Source organism: Microtus oregoni, unplaced genomic scaffold (genome assembly GCF_018167655.1).
Source record: "Microtus oregoni isolate MIOR12 unplaced genomic scaffold, Mior012 000026F_ref0000081, whole genome shotgun sequence".
NCBI classification, from domain to species: domain Eukaryota; kingdom Metazoa; phylum Chordata; class Mammalia; order Rodentia; family Cricetidae; genus Microtus; species Microtus oregoni.
In genome coordinates, this window is record NW_024543085.1 from 1,354,181 (window position 1) to 1,375,704 (window position 21,524).

Consider the following 21,524-nt stretch of genomic DNA (forward strand, 5'->3'; position numbering starts at 1 on the left):
TGTACCTTGGCTCCCTGTGGTGTTAGCTCCTTAGCTTGCATTGAGAGACTCTGTGAGGAACTAGAGAAGGAACCCATGGAGGTGTATAGTATGAGCTTAGGATTGTCAAGGGTGCTTTGCTAATGACAAAAAAAGAAAGAAAAAAAATTATGAAAATTTCTTCTAGAAGCTAATGACATCAGAAATAAACTTTCTTCCCTTAAGCTACTAAATTGTTTTTTTGATCTTATGGATGATGAACTGTGCATTGTGATCCTCCCTATTTCCATGGGTTACTAGGAATTTGAGAGTCAAGCTTATCATTAGCAGATAACATTGAAAAGAACCTAAGATTTCACTGTGTTGAGCTAAATCTTTTACCCATTCTTATTACTTCAAAAAGTTTGTCAATGTTCTTTGAGATTGAATTTATTTTATTGGATGTCAGAGACCTTTTTTGGTAATATATAATTTAAATAGTATCAACTTCAAGCTTTTGCCTGTTACAAATAGGTTCTGAGAGTTGTGTGAACACGTTGACTAGTTGTGTGCACAGCCCTGGAACGGCTGAGAGGTAGCCTGGATGTGAACCATGGTCACATTTGAAGCTTTCCAGAGAGTTCATTGGATTGTCCCCTCCCTTGAGCATTTGTTTTACATCCAGCCAGAGTTTGAAGAGTCAATCTTGATTTAAAATATCTTTTGGCAGAATGACTAATGGACTCAAGTGCCCCCCCCTTTTAAAAATTTTATTTACATTTGAATATCGCCTTTGCCAAGTGTCTGTTGGAGCCATTTGCCATATGTTCCCTTAATTCTGTGTCCTGATAGTGTCACAGTCTCCTTGCTGTAACTTTACAGTAAGGCATTTTTAACCTCATTCCATGAGATTTTCTCAGCTGCTCTTAGCTCTTAAGTTGCCACAGAGACTTTGAAGCCACTTACTAGTTACTCCAAATAAAAAAGAATGTTTGCTTGGCTTTTGTTTGGAGTCGGTTGTTAGAGGCTATCACTTTGGTGAGCACAGCATCGTAACAGATAAAATCTCCAACAATATGCATTCCATTGTATTTTTACAACGTTTTAATTTCTATTTCTTTAATCCCATGTTGTAGAAATTAACTTTACTTGTGAAATTTTACATTTTATTTTAATTATCCCTCTTAATTTTAAACATGTAATGAACGTTTGACTCTTCATTCTCTATAGGCTCTTCTATGACTTCTTTTCTTGTCTAACTGTGTTGCTTGTCATCAGTAGCACACCAGTGCACATGCTAAGGGCACTGGCTGTTTATCCATCACCCATGGTTAGTTAGCATTTACTCTGAAAGATTGGCACCTCTAACTCTCTTCTGTTTGATAGTGAGCTGAATTCAAAGCTGCAGGATACTTTGGAACAAATTGAGGTAAGGAGCTTTAAAATAGGCTAACCAGCATTTTCCCTTCGTGGGTGTTTGTCTAGGCAGGCCCTACATATTTTCTATGTTTGTTTTATTTTTCTTGCTCCTAGATCACTGTATTTAGATCTCTTGTGTTTCATTTGAAATGTCTGTGTATAGTCAGATTAATCTACATGTAAACTAGATAATGTTCCTAGAATTAGGGGGGCTTAAAGCAGAATCTGAAAATATCACTATTTCTTCAAACTCAAGATAAATGTGTTGTCGTGTTGTAGTATAATAGAAACACTTTACAAATAACTGAATTTTATAAATTACTTTTCTTTTTGGATCAGTAAGGTGATTTCATTATGATTATTAACTGATAAAAACTTGAAATTGCAATTTATGCACTGACAGTGCTGAAGCATGCATGGGCAGCCCATATATGACGGTTCCGTTGAACTTGTCCACATTGTGTTTCGTGGTCTAAGTTGATGAGGACGACTGACCATGTCTCTTCCTCAAGAAGGCACCAGATCTCATTACAGATGGTTGTGAGCCACCATGTGGTTGCTGGGAATTGAACTCAGGATCTTTGAAAGAACAGGCATCTATCTCTTCCGCCTCTCCTAATATCATGTTCAGATCATTGAAAATGTAGAGGTGAGAAGAAAAAGGTTTATCCTGAAGCTTTCTCATCCTCCTGTTTATATTCAGAATCTTCCTGCCTTGTTGGCAGTCTTTCCAAAGGAGAGGCTCATTTTAATAAGCAATAAGTTACTGGATTCCCTTCACACCTTTTGCATTCTTGACTTGGGTACTGTTAATCGTAAAAGTTAGAGTTGGACAATCAAATGACCTTTTGCGAAAGGAGTCTCTGTCGTAAATGCAGTTGTTTGCTAATTAGAACAGTGTATGGTTGCCTATCACAGAAGGAACTGACTTCAATTCTGTAAGTAATGGTAAATAGTACTCTGAATATTTTTTAATGAGGGCTTTCTGTTGAAGATTCATTATTTATTCAGTTTTTTTTGTTTGTTTGATTTTTTTTTTTCTTTTTTGTTTTTTGGTATTTTGAGTCAAGGTTTCTCTGTGTATCCCTGTCTGTTCTGGCACTTGCTCTGTGGACCAGACTGGCCTCTAACTCAGTGATCTGCCTGCTTCTTCCTCCTGAGTACTAGAAATAAAGGCATGCACCACCACTGCTGAGCTCTTTATTAATTCTTAATATAAGATATTTTTTTCTGTGCATGTGGAAAATTATTTAAAAATGAAATCATTGAAATAGAAACCCAAAGTGCATTAAAAATGGAAAAGGTTAATTGGGTGTATATTTTCAAAGTCAATGTTTGGTTGAGAATTACTTTTTCTTGATTGCAAAATTATTGTTGTATTTTTTTGTCATTCCACACATCAGTTTACATAACTATGTAATTTTAGAAAATGTATAAGGAAACATAAAGCTAAGAAATATTATAAAGTAAGGTCTTTTGAAACTAAACTTATTTTGTTTTTTTCTTAAATGCTAGATATAGGTTTTAAGGCAGATAAATTGATAATAATGCTAATTATTTATATAAAACTTAAATATAAATCTTTATTATAGTGGATAATTTTAATTTACTTATACTTGGTTTTGACTGATCCAGTATAATGGTAAATAGATGTTAATTATAAATGAAGGGAAGGCAGTTTTAATATTTTTTTTCCTTAGCTTTAAAAACAGTTTCCTCATCACCTCTTAACTTTTTCTGTTGATTGCATAGGAACAGCTGGATGTAGCTCTTTCCAAAATCTGCAAGAATTTTGATATTAATCATTATACCAAAGTTCAGCAAGCTTATCGACTTCTTGGAAAAACACAGGTTAGTTCTTGTTGTCAGAGTCTGTTTGTTCATTCCCGGCTGCCCAGATCCGAAATAACCACTTAGAAACTATATTATATAAATTACTGCTTGGCCAGTCACTTAAGCGTATTGCTAACTAGCTCTTATATCTTTGGTTAACCCATTTCTATTAATCTGTGTATCGCCCTGTGTCTGTGGCTTACCAGGTAAAGTTCTATCCCTCATCCAGCATCTGTCTCCTGTGGGGCTACATGGTTTCTCCTTGACTCTGCCTACTCTCTTTCCAGCCTGGCTATATTCTGTTAAGCCATTGGCTGAAAGTAGCTTCTTTATTCATTAGCCAATACAGAAAGGACCTCCCACACCAAGTTCTGAGCAGATGTAGTTCATAATTAGGAACCTATCAACCTTCATGATCGAGTGTGAATATTACCAGTGTGCTGTCCTTACAAAATTTCACTTAACAAAGTGCATTTTAATGCTTAATTTATAGGGGTAGCATATTCTTAACAGAGTCTCAGGGTGTAAATAATGTAACTGAAACATCCAAAACTTTGCCAGGTTTGATATTTTCACAATTTTATGTAAGAGTTTTTGAAAAGTTAAGAGATTGAGACAGGAAGATTGCAAGCCCAAGGGACTACATAACAAATACCATACCTGTTTTCAAACAACCAGACAATCACAAAGGAAGGGAAGAAAAGTAAAAACTAATTCAGTCAATGAGAGATTACATGCAGTGTTCGATACCTTGAGTCTTGGTCCTGTGATGTAGATCTTAATATGTGATTTTGTTTGTTCCTAGACAGGCTAGCCTGATTCCCTCACATGCTGTATAAACTGTTGCTCACTGGGTACGCTTATCTGCCGGATAGGTCCATTGCATCTAGCAGATTTCCCCAATGCTTGCACTTGCCATGTAATGTACACTTATCATCCACAGTCTTCCATAGAAAACACAACACAAGGGTTGTGTTGTCCGTGTCTAGAATTATACATTTATTCACCTAACATTTAAACATGATAGACACAGCTTTTTGTTCTTTTGGTGCTACATTTTTGTAACATGAAGGGCTGGCTTGCTTGTTGAGGGTTTTCTGTCCTGTCTGGTTCCCACAGCTGTTTAGCCCCAAAGAAAATCACACAGAGATCTCTATAAGTTATAAAGCTGATTGGCCCACTAGCTCAGGCTTCCTGTCCACTCTTGTAGCCTATATTAACCCATTATTCTGATCTATTTCAGCTACATGGCTCGGTACCTTTTTCAGCTGGCAGGTCACATCCTGCTTCCTCGGTAGTCTGCTCAGGACTGGGAAGGGTCAACTTCCTCCTTCCCAGAATTCTCCTGTTCTCATTGCATCATTTCTACTTCCTGTCTGGTTTTCCTGCCTATACTTCCTGCCTGGCCAGTCAGCATTTATTTAAAACATGATTGACAGAATACAGACAATTCTCCTGCACCACGTTTTGGAAGGAAATTTAAGACTTTTCCAAATGTTTTAAATTGTTTACCATTTAAAATGCCTACTTTTTGTATTGTTAATTTCTGAATCATAAGCTGTGTTTTGGGAAAACTGTTAGAAGAAAGTCACTTGGCATTTCTCAGTGGAAATAGGGTTATGACTTTTAATTGAGTCCATAATATTGTTTTTGTTCATTAAATATACATCTGTACCTACCTACTGTATTGTTCTAGGTGCCAGAATATGGACTATCATATATGTTCTCTTCTGGTGAGGGATGCTGTCTTAGGATTTTTATTGCTATGTAGAAACACCATGACCAAGGCAACTCTTACAAGGAAAATATTTAATTGAGGGTTTGCTTTCAGTTCCAGAGGATTAGTTCATTATTATCATGGTGAGAATGACAACACGCAGGCAGGCAGGGTGCTAGAGATGTAGCTGAGAGGTTTTCATCCTGATCTGGAGAAGGCAAGCAGAGGGGGAGGGGGAAGGAAGGAGAGGGAGAGGGAGAGAGAGAGAGAATGCACCGAGGCCTCAAACCTCACCCCCAGTAACACACCTCTAAGACTACACAAAACCACACCTACGCCAACAAGGCCAACCTTCTGATCAGTCTAATCCTTTCAAGCAGTTCCACTCCCTAGTGACTAAGATATGAGACCATGGGGGCCATTCTTAATTCAGACAGCACAGATGCACATGTGAAGTTTGTAGGGAAGTGCTTTAGAGAGCTCTACCCAGGGAAAGCAAAAGGTGTGCTGAAAAGTACTGACTTAAATAGGATTCCTGAACAATGTAAGGGAACAAGTATTAGGCAGGACAGGGGACACAGAGATACAATTATATATATTGAGAATGAACGAGAATACCAGTCATAAAACAGAACAGGAGCACAGTTTCACAGTTCACACTCAGCCTTAGTGGGATAATGCCACAGTTATGTGAAAGTTTTTTTGCAAACAGACTATACCATAGACTGTGACAGTTAATTGTAAGGATGATAATGATGTATATGTTATAGCTGATGAGTTTTTTCTTCTGTGTTTTGTCAAATCATTTGAAATTTATTTAAGTCTATAAAGTTACACTATTTGTGTTTTCTTTTCCTAGACGGCAATGGATCAACTTCATATGCACTTCACTCAGGCCATTCACAACACCGTGTTTCAGGTTGTGCTCGGCTATGTGGAGCTGTGTGCGGAAAACACAGATACAAAATTCCAGAAGCTGCAATACAAAGATCTCTGTACGGTATGCATTAGTGTTATTATGGTTCGTCTCTTCCCCATTTCTTTCTAGCTACTGTCTGAAGATGCCACTAAAATAGAAACAAAACATGTTTATCATTTTTTTTTCTTTTCCAATGTAGTTCTTATGCAGAACAGGTGAGTAGTAGATATATTAGGGTGTGCTTTAGTATGAGGCTTGACTGACCGGTAGCTCAGAGTGTGAAGAGCCGAGGCTGACAGCTGGAAATGGTAGTGTTATTTGTTTTTTCTGAGCAGGTTGCGGAGCAGCAGTACCACAGACAGAAACCTGGCATCTCGTTGTTCCTCGTCCTTTGGTTTTTTGAAGCATCTCGCTTCCTTAGTCTCCCAAGTTCCAGAATTGTGGACACTTGCTACCATCAACTTGTTCGATCCTGTTAAACATCAAGTGGCCTTGTTGAGGGCATTGGATGAAAGATCTTGGGCAGGGCAGGTCTGTAGCTACAGAATTGGAAGTCATATGAATCTGTTAATAGAGCCATGAGACCAGATAAGAAGATTGGGGAAAGGGTGAAGGGGAGATGAAGAAAACATTAAGCTGTTGGCTTGTGGCATTCTGGCTTAGGTTATGGGAAAGAGAATAAAGAATCTCAAAACGTAGCTGGCAGTGTAGGAGTACCGCCAAGAAAGGGTGGTGTCACAGCCCTGTGCAGGAAGGGTTCAGAGGATGGCCTAGAGCTAAATGCAGTGACACTCCATGGGCCACATGGCTGCAGTGTGTGTGTCCTTGTTAACTGTGGGCACTCATTCCAGCCTGGTCTCTCATGGGACATTGTAAGCTTCTTCAGACTTCAGGTAAGGAAATACGGAACACTTCTAGGAAGTAGACAGCAGCTTTAAAAAATATTTCCAGGAATTAGCATGAAGAATCAGTTAATCTTCATGTTTCAACAAGTTTGTGACTTGTACAGGACACACACTCTCACACACACATGCCTGTTGGGAACTGGAGAAATTTTCTTACTTTTCAATATTCTACAACAGTGATTCTCAACCCCCCTAATGCTTCGATCCTTTAATACAGTTCCACATACTGTGGTGACCTCAACCATAAAATTATTTTCTTTTGCTGCTTTATAATTTTGCTACTCTTTTGAATTAAAGCACTGTTGCGAATTGTAATGTAAATATCTGTGTTTTCTGATGGTCTTAGGTGACCCTTGTGAAAGGGTTGTTTTGACCCCCACAGGGATCTCAACCCACAGGTTGAGAATAGCTAGCTGTTCTAGAAGGCGTATTTGATATACTAGGAAGTTAATAATGACAAGTATTAATGTAGTTGAAATACCTTTTAAAAATAATTTTCTGAATCAGGACTGTTTTACCTATTTTTTGAGTCTGATACAGTTACATAATTATATACTTGTCCACTTTTAAATAGAGCCATCATTTGATAGTTCTGAACTTTGAAACATTAATTTTTTTAATCATGTTTATTTTATTACCAAAATTGTCACCTTTGTTTTTGATTTTATTAGTGTGGCTCTAATTGATAAATGACTTTAAGAGATGAAGCAAGTTACAAAAATTTTGCAATTTCTATTAAGCAGAAAATCCTACTAACTGAAAAGGGTGTTCTAGACAAATATTTAGATATCCTTTATACTGGTTAGCTCTGTTGTTTTTATCTGTTTGTGCATATTGTGTGTTTTTATATGCTTTTTAAAGTCAAGACTTCATGAGATGGTCCTTGACATTCAGATTATTTAAGTCTGCAATTTGGGGTAGGCATATGTATTTTGATGAATGAAAAGTTATACTTAATGTATTCCCTATTGTGTTTCTTTTGGATTATTTTCACTTGAAAACAAACTGATGAGAAAGTGATATTTTGAAATAGCGTGTATGTTTTAAAATTACTAGATAACAAATAGCTTATTATTGTGTATTGCCTCTTGAGTCAGTGCTTTTTAAGATTATTAGTCATGGAAAGCACACACATGTGGAATATTTCTCATTACCTGTTAGTAGAAATGAAATAATAACCCGCTGGTAAAAAACTACTTGAAAACTGCTGTTCTTAATTCAACAGTGTTCTTATATTTAAATAATTGCTTTTGTGGTCATTTCAGACATCATAAACACATAACATAAATTTCTCATTTGAAACTTTGAAAAAATATGTACAAAATGATACATGCTTTGCCTACTTTATAATACTGGTGTCTCTTTAATTAAGACTATTTATCAGTAATTAGACACCTAAGCCTGACACTCGAGTCCCCTGCTGTGCCCCAGTTGTTATTTAAGCAGCACACTCAGACGTTGTTCTTGTCTGTGTACCTGCGTAACACTAATGACCAAGAGCTTGATAGCTGAGAATAGCTGTTTTTGTGTTCAAGGCAGGAATCTAGTCAGGTGCTGGGAATATTTGTCAAATGTTCTATTTTAAAAAAAAATCTATTGAGTGTCATATTGTTTCTCATGTTATGTAGGAGTCATGGCTCCAAGCCCAGGCATGTCCTGTCCAGTTCTGTGCTTTGCCTGCCTCTGCTCACCTTGCTGGTGGTTAGAAAGTACAGCCTAGCACATGCCAAATCATTGGAGCCATGCAGCTGGCCAGGGTGGGGGAGCATGTCTTTTAACCGTGTTTCCACTTAGAGACAGTGTTCAGGCCATAAATGATACTTTTAGATCACTGAGCCTAGTGCTATTTGACCAAGATTGTCAGTGCAGCAGCATTTTTCCAGCGGCACTAGTGACCTTGTGACTCCAGGGTTTAAGTCTGTGAATCAATCTCTCTCTCTCTCTCTCTCTCTCTCTCTCTCTCTCTCTCTCTCTCTCTGTGTATGTGTGCGCGTGCGTGCATGTGTGCTTTGGGTCTCTTTAAGGTACCAGAGCATCTGTCCTGTGCATGTTTGTTAGAATGTGAGTAGAGTACTAAATATAAATATGAACCAACAAAATTGCTGTAAGGGCCCCTATAATTCCTGATGCTGTGCTTTAATAGTAAAGCATCTTTCTGATTTTTTTGGTAGATACTTAATAATAGAATTTTCTTATACAATTGTATAATAAATCAGAGACTGTCAGTGTCTTTCATATTTATCACTTTACTTTTCACTGCAGCAGCTTTGAAAAGATGATATTCTTCCATTGTATAGTGATGTGGGAGTGTCATATATCAATCTGTTGATTTCATTGGTTAAGCAATAAAGAAACTGCTTGGCCCTGTGGGTGGAGTAAACAGAACAAAATGCTGGGAGGAAGAGGAAGTGAGATCAGACTCCACAGCTCTCCTCTCGGGAGCAGACGCCTGAGAGAGAGGCCATGCCCCGCTTCCAGGCAGACGCATGCTATGAAGCTCCGACCCAGGATGGACATAGGCTAGAATCTTCCCGGTAAGACCGGTGCTACAGTTTATTAGAAATGGGTTGATTGGGATATCAGAATTAGCCAGTAAGGGCTAGATAGAAATGGGCCAAGCAGTGATTAAATGAATACAGTTTGTGTGTTGTTATTTCGGGCATAAGCTAGCCAGGCAGCCGGGGTGCTGGGGACGCAGCCCCGCCGCCCCTATTACTACAGAATAGTTCAAATTCAGAAAGGTTGCTTATATTTATGGCTGGATTTGCACTCTACTTTGGAAATCATGTCTGTTTAAGGCTAGTCAGTGTCTTCATTTGCCTTCTGATCAGGTAGGCTACTGGCAATGGTTAGTAGTAGAGATGGGAGGTCCTAGGCTTTCTCTGAACTGATTGGGGTGGCATAGGAGGCCAGATCTGTGGAATTTAAGCCATTAATCAAGATTAGATTAAGGAGCCTTCATGGTGTTGAGATTGTGTTCACACTTGTGCACTGTGAGAGCTAGGTTTCCAGATCTGGATCCTGGCCGGGATAGGGTGCTTATCCTAAGTTAGGAGACATTATCGTTTCTGTGCATGTGCAAGTTTTCCTTTTAAAGTTATTTAGAATAATGCTGTTCTGTATTAACCCCTGTTTCTCAGGAGACTGCACCTCTCTTTCCCCTCTCTGTACCGCTTTCACTGAAGGTGAATGTGGAAAATAACTGTAGCAGTAGAGAGATACTGGGGATTGCACTTCTGTTTCCTATCCTTAAGGACAGTTCAAGAGGAGGTGTTTTGTTGTGTTAGTATTTTCTGAATCGATTCATTCATGATTGATTGCACTTTTCCATCTATGAACATAGACCTGGAATTACTATGTGGGGCCACACACAATATACGTGGCCTAATGCAAATGAGTCCTTCAGTCAGAACTTGAACCAAGCTTCCTTGTTCGACATTTAGTAACTGATGACTGTCTTAACCAAATGGTGAGGTGGGAGGTCTGGGCGCCTCTGTTTCTTTTATGGAGGTGAAACAGATCCAGAGTGGTTTCTTGTGTAAGAAGTGACTGGCCAATGCGGAACTAGTTCCATCTGGAACCAGGGCCTCCATTTCCTTGGCTGGGTCCTCTCCATCATGCTTTGATTTCTATGTGGAAGTTTTATAGGCTATTAATCCAGACAGTAATTTTGTCTGGTCATTTTCTTTGCCTGCCTGTTTTATGATAGTATGTCGTTATCTATTTAATTTTTCATTTTGACTATCTTCGGTCATGGTTTATCCATGCCTGCGTAATATAATGAGGTTTCCTGTGAAATCTGGAAATGCTTTTTAAAAACATTTACTCCTTGTCAATTTCATAATACATACAATGTATCTTAGTCATATACTCACTCCCTTGCTTCCCCCAGACCTCCAATATAAGCCCCCCCTTCATATTCTCTCGTCACCACACTCTTGTTTGTGATAATTGGAGGAGTCTGAGTAGTGCTGACTGTGTGCATATGGCCGTCTACCTGTGGCCACAGCCCTGAAGATAAAGGATTTCCTTCCCTAGCAGCAATTAGCCAATAGCCCCTGCCAAGGTTACTTTTCTGTTGCTTTGAATAGACACCATGACCAAGGAAGGCAGCGTATGAAAGAAAGCATTTAATGGTGGCTTGTTTAGTGTTTCAGAGGGTACCATCACAGTGGAGAGTATGGTAGCAAGCGGGCAGACATGGCATGGAGTGGTAGCTGAGAGTTTACATCACATTCGTAAGTTGGAGACAGAGAGAAAGCTAACGGGGTTGGGTTTTTGAAACTTCAAACACCCTTCCACCATGACACATCTCCAACAAGGCCATATCTCTTAATTCTTTCCAGATAGTTTTAGCAAGTGCAGATCAAGCCTTCCAATATATGGGTCTATGGGGATCATTATCATCCAGATTACTGCAACCACTCAGCTAAGGATGGAAGTCTATGAGTCCCTCCCTTCTGTCCATGTGGGATTATTGACTGATTTGGCTTGTGCAGGCCTTCTATAGCTAATTCTGGCTGCCATGAGTTTGGTAGTGAAGCAGCCATGTCATGTTTAAAAGTAGCATTTCATACTGAGAACTTTCATCCCGTCTACCCCCTCTCCTGTGATGATACTCCGTTCAGCCTCTCAGGAATGGATGTGGATGTACCGTTTTGTTCTGAGCACTCCTGTGATACTCCGTTCAGCCTCTCAGGAATGGATGTGGATGTACCGTTTTGTTCTGAGCACTCCTGTGATACTCCGTTCAGCCTCTCAGGAATGGATGTGGATGTACCGTTTTGTTCTGAGCACTCAGAGTCACTTATTCGCTCTTTGACCATTTATGAATCTCTCTGTTAACTGCTGCCAGTACAGAACTGAAACTTTCTTGACCTAGGTTGAAAGCAGTGCCTATAAACATAAATATTTAGAAGGCAAATTGATGACATACCCAGTTAACAAAACAGCAGTACTAGACTTCTGTCCCTCCTCCTCCGCCCAGGTCTTGTGACCTGTTGTAGGAGCTGCGGGCTGGTTCCTGCCACCCAGCTCCCGGCCGCCTGGCTAGCTTATGTCCCGAAATAACAACACACAAATTGTATTCATTTAAACACTGCATGGCCCATTAGCTCTAGCTTCTTACTGGCTAATTCTTACATCTTGATTGCCCATTTCTATTAATGTGTGTAGCATCCCAAGGTGCACTTACCGGGAAGATTCTAGTCTATGTCCATCCTGGGTCGGATTGTTTATGTTTTAGAATATAAGCTTAGATGAGTATTGTTTTGCTATCTAGTATTAAATTTATTATTCTTATATGCTTACAGATAGTGATGTATTAGGTTATAATAAAATTTAAGTTCTTTTGGGAGACTTTTAGAAAAAGTCATTGATTTAGTTAGATCTGAGCAGGTTTACTATAATTTCAATTGTTTTTGAAAATATAATAGATATATTATCTCTTGCTTCTTGTATCTGTTAAACAGTAACTCCTACATCATAGCATTAGGAGAGGAGCCCCTCCTCCTCACATTGTGTAGAGTAAAAGGTAGTAGATTTAAGTTTTAATTTTGTGGTTTGATAAACTATGATGTGATGTAGAAATTCATTAATGGATGGTAGCAGTTATTTGTATAGTTCTATTTTTTTTTTCTTTTGGGGTCAAAATTCTTTTTTAATTAATTTAAGTTTTTTTTATTTTTCATACCAACCACAGTTCCTCCTCCCTCCCCTTCTCTCTCTTCTCCCTCCCCCACCTTCTCCTTACCCAGTCCCTCATCCACACCTCAGAAAGGGTAAGTCCTCCCAGGGAGAGTCAACCAAGTCTGGTATATCTATTTCAGGCAGGCCAAGCTCCTCCCCCCTATATCAAGGCTGAGCAAGGTATTCCACCACAGGGAATGGGCTCCAAAAAGCCAGTTCGTGCACCAGGGGTGAATTCTGATCTCATTGTCAGTGACCCCACAAACTTCCCAAGACACAGAAATGTCACCCACATTAAGAAGGACTAGTTCGGTCTTATGCAGGTTCCCCAGCTATCAGTCCAGAGTCAGTGGGCTCCCGCTAGCTCAGGTCACCAGTCTCTGTAGGTTTCCCCAGCATGGTCTTGACCCCTTTGCTCATACAGTCCCTCTCCCTCTCTTCACCTGGACTCCCCGGGCTTGGCCCAGTGCTTGGCTGTTGATCTCCATATCTGCTTCTGTCAGTTACTGGATGAAAGTTCTTTGAAGACAATTAAGGTAGCCATCAGTCTGTTTACAGGGGAAGACTAGTCAGGCGTGTGACATCCAGAGCAGCAGCCTGATGTATCTTTGTCACTGCAGCTCTGCTCTGCTAGCCCTCCCCGTGGAGGCCTGCTCACTCCAGTCCTGAACCTTCCTGTGCACCTTCGTCAGCAGAGTTCTTTCTGGTGGTGGGACGGTCACAAACTTAAAGGATCTAGAAAATCTTAACAACAGAGCGAATGCTTTATGCCAGGTGGGAAGTTTGCAAGGCAGAATAGGAAAAAGAATGCAGAAGGCCTGTTTTATAGAGTAGAAAGATGGGGGCAGGGCCCTCATGCACATTCCTTAGATCTTTGCAGTGTTTCATAAGCTGTGTACCTTGCATTAAAATGTTTTACTTTATTGGAATATTTGTGAGTTCTGGAGCATCTATAGAAGTCAGAGATTGTAAAAGTGTTTACTCATTTTCCACAGATGAAATAATTGAATGATAAATCCAGCCTCCGTTATGTCATTTGTGACTCTGCTCCAAGAACAAATATAAAGCCACGTCTACATGTTTAGACATGTGTTTGAAAAAGTATATGTATCTGGTTATTTACCATTCTAGTTCGTGTGACCCTGGGAAAATGGGTCCTGAAATGAGGTGGACTAATATCTCATGCAATAGCCAACTGTATCCAGAGACTTAGACAGTTTCTACTCTGAGGGTTAAGAAAATCACGAGTAGGGTAGTCAATCACAAGGACAAGCCGCATGTGGAAAAACCGTGTTTTTCCATAGAGGTCCATGAATAACAGCAACTGAAGTGAGCTCACTCTTATCCTACACCGTGAGGGGCAAGAGAGCACATTCCAAGAATAACCCATGTTAGTCCATGGAGGACTAGTTACAAGACTGGTTCACTTGGACTTTTCTCAGAAGGTCTCAGGAATCTCACATGACTCCATTCTTGGACTGTGTTCTGACATTTGGGGAAGTTAAATGTATGCTTTGAGAACACTTACCAGTTCAGTAATTTTTTGGATTGGTTCAGGAGCTAAAATGGATTAGGACTATGACTGTTATTACTAATGAGTAATGAAAAAGCTATGTTGACATGGGAATTCTTATATTGATTTACTTCTTACGCTATTCCAACGGAAGAGATTTCCTTACTTGTAGTTTTGCTTGTATTTGATTAGTAATAGGAAGTTTCATTTTGATTAGCTGTGAGTACTTAAGAGAATATCCTTCTTGGGAATTGCCTCCTTCTCTTCAGCATGTAACGCCGGACAGCTATATTCCATGCCTGGCGGACCTGTGCAAAGCACTGTGGGAAGTCATGCTCAGCTACTACAGGACCATGGAGTGGCACGGGAAGCAGGACAGTGAGGAGGCAGCCGCAGCGTCTGGTAGGACACAGTTTGGATTGCTCCCTTAAAACTCAGCTGTAGCGTGCCGCATTGCTCGCATAGTGGTGGGAAGGGACAAGGTCCACTGTAGGACTGAGGCATTTTAGTGGCCATAGATGAAATGTTTGGCCACGAAGGCCATTCAGACACTACCAAAGCTCAGTTTTCTCTGGGGAGTAACTGGTCCAAAGGTCTTTTCAAGTGGCACATAATTCCGTTTCTGAGGGTACATGCCGATGGCCCTGGTGCTTAATTGTTTTGAAAAAGCATTTTAAACAATATTCTTGTAGTGTTATTGATTGTAAACCTAATAAGACACTGGTCTTCTCAGATTTGTTAGGAAATACTCCATACTCACTATTATTTTAACTTGCAAGTTATGAAAATAAAGTTAGGTTCTAAGAATTAATAATTATGTTGATATTTTCCATTTTGAAAATACAGGAAGACAGTGTCATAAGAGATTTAAAACAGGGCTAGATAGATGGCTTAGCAGTTAAGAACACATACTACTCTTCCAAGGACCTGTGTTTAATTTCCAGCAACCACTTGGCAGTTCACAATTGTCTGTAAATCCAGTTCCAGGGGATCCAACACCCTCACAAATATAGGTGCAAGCAAAACCTATATGTGCTTGAAATCTTAAAAATTGCACATGAAATCTTAAAAAAAGACTTTTAAAGCATTTGTTTTTGTAAGGAAAATATACTTTTAAGTAGTTATGATATACAATTCTAAGTAATCAACAAAGTGGGAACTTGTAATTCTACTAGGCATTCTTTTTAAATTTGTGTCTTAAATGATCCTCTTCAAACAATAGCCAAGCTGTGTCAGGTAATTGGAGGTAAAGGACTTGCCAGTCAAGCATGAGGACCTGCGCTTGGATCCCCTGGAACTGTGTAAAAAGCCTTGTGTGTAGCTGTTGTCCCTGGATCATAGTTGGAGTTACTGACCAGTCAACTAAGTCAAGTCAACAAATTCAAGGTTCAGTGAGAGACCCTGTCTCCAAACACGAGGTGGAAAACAACTGAGGAAGTTACCAGGTGTCTTTTGCTACGAAGAGACACCATGACCAAAGCAGTTCTTATGGAAGAAAGCATTTAATTGGGGACTTGCTTACCAGTTTTAGAAGTTTAATCTATCATCATCATGGTGGTGAGCATAGTGGCAAGGAGGAAAGTTCTGGAGCAGTAGCTTGAGAGCCGTGTCCTGATCTGAGAAATCCTGGGCCTGGCATGGAGCCTATCCCAGGGACATGCTTTCTCCAACAAGACCACACGTCTTCCAGCAAGGCCACACCACCTATTTCTTCTAAAAGAGTTTCACTCCCTAGTGACTAAACATTCAAACATATTAGCCTATGGGGCCCATTCTTATTTAAACCACCACACCACAACAACCTGTGGCTTCCACAAGTATACATGCACATCATGTGCACCTGCATACCACATTCACCTACACACAGAAGTAGTTTTAAAACACAATTTTATTAGCATAAATCATGCTATGTCATGCAATTTAATTTTGATGGTCTTTTTGCTGAACTTATTTTTGATAACTTCTAGTCTCTGGGTGCCTGGTTTCTGTGATTGGGTAAAGCAGGAAATACCTAAATCATACTGTTAGATTAAACAGAATTTTGGAGCCATGTTAGAAGACATGTCTAATCATACGTGTAAACAGTAAAATTAAGATACCCCCCAAAAAATGTCTCATGGGGTAGAAATGTTGAAGAGGGTAAAGGGAGACGGAGGAAAGGGGAGAGAGCAGCGAGGGCCAGGCTTTCACAGCATGTATTCTGGTTTGTTACTCTTTTACATCTTTCTAGGTATGGGCAGTGCTAAGATACTTCAGCACCTTTTTTTTTTTTAATTTTCTAATACATTATTTAATGATAAACCAAAGGACAGCTTTCAGGTAGAGTCAACATATACATTAGATGTTAGAACTGCTAAATATGCATACTTATAGATCCAATACAAATGTTAAAACAAAAATTGTAGAGAATAGGATACGACCTTTGTGGTGATGGACCTTACATATTTAGACTGTTTTGTTGAAATTCCCTGCTCTAATCTATATCTTAAGAGAATTTAAGTTCTCTGACTAATTCAGCAGTCCATCAACAATGTGTAGGCCTCTAAATAGTTAAATGCAGACATGCAAGAGTACAGTGGTAAGAACTGTGATAGGAAATAATTCCCAGTCCCTTTGTAAAGCTAAGGGCCTGTAGAATTCATTTTCTGTAGCTCTGTAGTGGTACTGTTTGCCATCCTAATACTTTAAGGCCTAAACAAACCGCTAAAGTTATAGTTTAGATGCATGGCTAAGCTGCTGGGTCACCGCTGCTAGGTCGTGCATGAGGTCAAGCTCTGGCAGTGCCCATAGGTATTTTTGTTGACGGGCAAGGATGGCCTTTTCCTAGTTACCGCTGGACTCCTTGCCAGCCTGGAGAGGGGAGCGCACCAAGAGCAGCACGCTAAACTACAGTCCTTTTAAGCAGCTGTGTGTTTGTATTTCCAGAAGGAAAAGCTTTTTGAGGAACAATATTGATTTTGCTTGTTGGACTGGCTATTGCTAAGTATTTTGTGTGGAATGATTACTATTATAGTTCATTATAAAAATATAATCTGAATTATAAAAATAAAAACATGCAGGTTTATCTCCTTTTGTCTTGTAGTCTTGTTGGAATGCATATTACCTGATAGTTGAATTCACAGGTTTTCTAGTGCCCTAGCACCAGCCTGTCACATGGTCTTGAAGCAGGTGGTTTGTGACTCGGGGGCCACATTGCCATCATTGGACTTCTAGGCCCGTTCACACGTATAGTGCATAGCTTTGGGTTTATTTAGCATTTCTCTATGTTAGGTGTCAGAGGGATTTAGTCACAATACCTGATTTTACTATTATTTTGAATGTATATATATATTGAGCATATTTTCTTTTTTTTTAATTTTATGTGTATGGGTGCCTGTACATCACATGCATGCCTGGTGCCTGTATATACCAGAAGAGGGTGTGGGATTCCCCCAGGACCAAAGTTACAGAAGGTTGTGAGACCCATGTAGTTGCTAGGACTCTCTCTGGAAGAGTAGCTCGTGCTCTGAACTATTGAGCCCTGAATATTTTTTTTTTTTTACTTCGGTTGGCTTATAAAAATGAGAGAACAGTAACTACAAAAAATTTAGGAAAAAAATTACACTTAATTAAAAGCATTCCATTTTTTGTTTTCAGAAGGAAGTAATGTGATGAGTACTGAAGAAACCAATTTTGATCGTAGCTACGTGAAAAAGAAACTGGAGCATGGCCTGACGCGAATATGGCAGGTTTGGTTTATTTTCATGTTCACTTCCACAGAAGCTGTGATCCAAACATTCATGTTGTGGTTGTCATAGACATTCTTTTTTGAAACTTTGTGTGTTTGTACTCTCTGCAGGCTTAATCATATGCTTCCTTATCTTTAGAACAAGGCTATCATTTAACTTAATTTCTATAATTAGTTGATAATTACATCGACTACAATGAGCAATAGAAAGAAAAAATCTCTTAGTTTGAAATTTTCCATTGGGAATATCCATGTGATCCATGACTAAGGAAATTCCCTAAAGAGTAGTAGTGCCTTTTTTTAAATTGAGCTATCCTGTTTATTTTTATTTAGTTTTCTTGAATTCCTCTTTTCTTAATTTTAGGAAAAAAAATAAGTAGGTAACATTTGGGTCAAAATATAAGGAAGAATAAATAATAGTTTAGTTCTTTGCAATCTTCTTTAAGGAAAACTGTGTGTGTGTGTGTGTGTGTGTGTGTGTGTGTGTGTAGAATTTGGGCTGCTGTCAGTGTGTTCCATTTGAACTACTATACTACTGGACTATTTTAAACGAATATGAATTGTTTCTTATAGTTCTGGTCTGGGTAGTTTAAGTCAGAATTCCTAGAGTTTGTGTTGGGTGAGGTTCTGCTTCCTGTTTCACAGATGTTGCCTTCTGCTGTGCTTTCCCTTGTGGAATGGGAAAGCCATGTCCCTCGGGCACCAGTCCCAGTCCCAGGGACCCCACCTGCGTGACCTGAAAGCCCTTTTGAGGGCCCTGCTTTCTGTTGCTCTCACCTTTTAGGTTGGGCACCATCACGTGAATCATAAGTAGACCCAACTGTGAGACAGTAATGCGACCTTCTTACGGCTTCTTTCAGTTGGCTGTTTCAGCTGTGATGGAAGCTTACTTAAGATATGGTTCTTCCTAGATCAAAGTATAATTTCTTTGGAATCTTTGAAACCTTGAAAAACTCTACCCACCTCCTAGTTAGGTTCCCCTTCAGTTTGATTATCTCCTATATGGTTCTCTTAAAAAAAATTATTTAGGGAAACATCCTAAAAATGTAAATTTCCTCAAGATTCATTTATCTTTATAATTTAGTGCTCTGGTTTATGACAACCAGATATTGGGTTACACAGTTTGGTTTATTTAACATTTAAATATATTTATGTTGTAGTTATAATTGTTTTGACTTCTTTATTTTCTCTTATGACAATATTAATCTATTATGTTTTTATCAAATAATTGTGATTTGGGGCTCTTTGTTTGAGCATTATATTTGGATATATACTCATGCTCATTAAATATATACCCAGGGCCAGACATAAATTTTTTGTGATTTAGTCTCCTTATAGACCTTGATTGTACTTAGTTGAAACTAGCATGTTCACGGTAGAATTTCTGGTGTTCAGTGTTGCCATTTGCAGTGCCCGTCTGACATGGCAGCCTGATGGTATTCCTGGTACATGCAGTCTATTCAGTGAGAAATTTAGTATACCATTCCAATGTAAGCATTGGGCCCGTTTGTGGAAGTCATCGTACTTTTAAATTTAATAGTTGTGTTCCTTTGAGTTGATTGTCACACTCCAGGCTTCAAGTTTAATGTGTTGCTTCCACTGCCCCTTGCGAGCCCCCACGTCCTCTGCTCCAGTATCCGACCTGTTTGATATTATTTTAATTTGTGCTGTGAATTATTTGGTTTTTTATTTGTTTTCATAGATTCTCTATGACTCTTGGTAATGAGTAGTCCTTTATCTGTTATTTTTCTTTTTTACTTCCTTTAAGTGCAGATAGTATTTTTTTATGCCGAACTATGATCTGTGTCTTCTCGCCTTATGCTGTACGGACAGCCTTTCTCCATGTAGAGCTCAGCTGAGTGCTCTCCTGGCGACTGTGCGTCTGGATCTGCACTGCGTATCAGCTGTTGGATCCAGAGTGCCGAGAATATTATCTCAATTCTTTCATACACACTCAGGAATGGTTTTATTTTTTAAAATTATACCATAATTTCTAACTTTTGCATTTTTGAAAAAATATAGGACTCATTAATTCATTATGTATTTTGTTTGATATCTAAACAGTAAATGTTTTCCTTCTATTAGTTAAGTTTCTTCTTCACCAATTTTTGGATAATCCTACTTTTGTCTAATTCATTTGTTCCAAGGTATAGAGAAAAAAATGTGACTTTGAAGGAAGATAGACCTCCATTGGAGACTTAGCTTTGCCGTGAAACAGGCACAGGAGCTTAGAGAAAGTAATACTTGACACTCTAGTTCCTGTTCCTCTTCAGGGATGGAAATGCCTGCTGAACAAAGATCCTTTTATCCCATACAGAAAATCATTAGCATAGTGTTTTTGACATGGTTAAGTAATCAAAAAAGCAGGATTTTTTTTAATTTCAGCAATTGTAAATGTTGTATGTATACTGTTTTCTTTTAATGAATTATTTAGATTATTTATCTGAACATTTCATTCTTTTATTTTAAATAGTTTGTAGTATATTCAATGTATTATAAGTCTTTCAGCATTACTCAGAACTTTTATTCCATCCTTACATAGTATTTTCAAAAGCAATTATTGCCTATAGGCGAATTTTAGGATAATTGTTCAGAAGAAAAATTCTTGTGATTTTGGCTGGAATTTCATGAATTTGGAAAATTGGTCTCTACTGATCAGTCATCCGCTCATCCGCTCAGTGCTATTACTCTCAATGTACTGGTTTCTTTAAAAAGAAGGTGTGTGTGTGTGTGTGTGTGTGTGTGTGTGTGTGTGTTTATGTCTATACATACATATACATAATTTTTTTTTGGTTTTTCGAGACAGGGTTTCTCTGTGTTATATTATATATAATTTCATTAGGGTTATTTTTTTATCTTACTGGTCTAGATTTTTTTATAGGCCTGTTCAAGATTTAGTGTGTTTTCCAGTGAAAGTTCTCCACTTTATAACATTTATGTAGATGATTGTGAAAACTGTTAATTTTTATATGTTGTCTGATGCTTATTCTACAGTTATTCATTTTTAAATGCATTATAGCTGAGTTTCAAATGAACCAGAGCCATAATGGTTTTGTCCCATCTCTCATAAGAATATAATATTTTGAAAAAAGATTTTATTTAATATTCACTTATGTATTTGTGTGTATATGTAGTTATGTGTATCTGGGAACAGGCGTCTTCAGAGGTCAGAGACATGGGATCCCTTGAAGCTAGAGTCATAAGCAGTTGTGAGCCATTGGGGCACTAGAAATAGAACTTCAGTTCTCTGCAAGAGTAGTGTGCTCTTGACTGCTTAGTCATCTGTTCAGCCCAACACACCATTCTTATCATAAGAATTATGTGCATATTTATGTGTCTTTGCATTAAGTATAATTTAACATAATTATGTCAAGTTTTAGTGAGATTGTGGCCATTACTATTTCTTAAAACAATCATGGGGCTATCCCTATTAGGTTAGTCTTAAGGTACTTGGCTGTTGGTCTATGTAGATAGATGTTATCAAACTAAGAATGATCACTATCTCATTTTAATGTGTACTACAGAATATATTTACTTATTTGTTTCTTTGTGTCTTACAGGATGTCCAACTAAAAGTAAAAACCTACTTACTTGGAACTGATTTATCTATATTCAAATACGATGATTTTATCTTTGTTTTGGATATAGTCAGCAGGTAGTGTTTGAGATACTGTCTTCTGTGGCTTTATACATTCAACCATAAAAATAAAAACTTAGAAATTAATGAGTTTTCTGTTAACTTCCCAGGAGAGAATATACTTACTCATGGCCAATGGACTGGGCTTGTAGAATCTTTATAGTTGTTTTTTCAAATACCCAAATTTAAATTTCTATGGGTTATACTT

The 21,524-nt window shown here is 38.5% G+C and overlaps 1 protein-coding gene across 2 annotated transcripts in view; it reads left to right on the forward strand.

Moving 5' to 3' along the window:
• The window catches only part of Vps50 (VPS50 subunit of EARP/GARPII complex), a 104,220-nt gene that overhangs the window by 29,901 nt on the left and 52,795 nt on the right, over nucleotides 1-21,524 (forward strand). For both annotated transcript variants that reach the window (XM_041675733.1, XM_041675734.1), the window contains 6 exons: nucleotides 1,345-1,387; nucleotides 3,130-3,228; nucleotides 5,787-5,927; nucleotides 14,222-14,354; nucleotides 17,589-17,680; nucleotides 21,240-21,334. In XM_041675733.1, coding sequence (XP_041531667.1) covers nucleotides 1,345-1,387; nucleotides 3,130-3,228; nucleotides 5,787-5,927; nucleotides 14,222-14,354; nucleotides 17,589-17,680; nucleotides 21,240-21,334 — 603 coding nt within the window. The remainder of the gene's footprint in view (nucleotides 1-1,344; nucleotides 1,388-3,129; nucleotides 3,229-5,786; nucleotides 5,928-14,221; nucleotides 14,355-17,588; nucleotides 17,681-21,239; nucleotides 21,335-21,524) is intronic.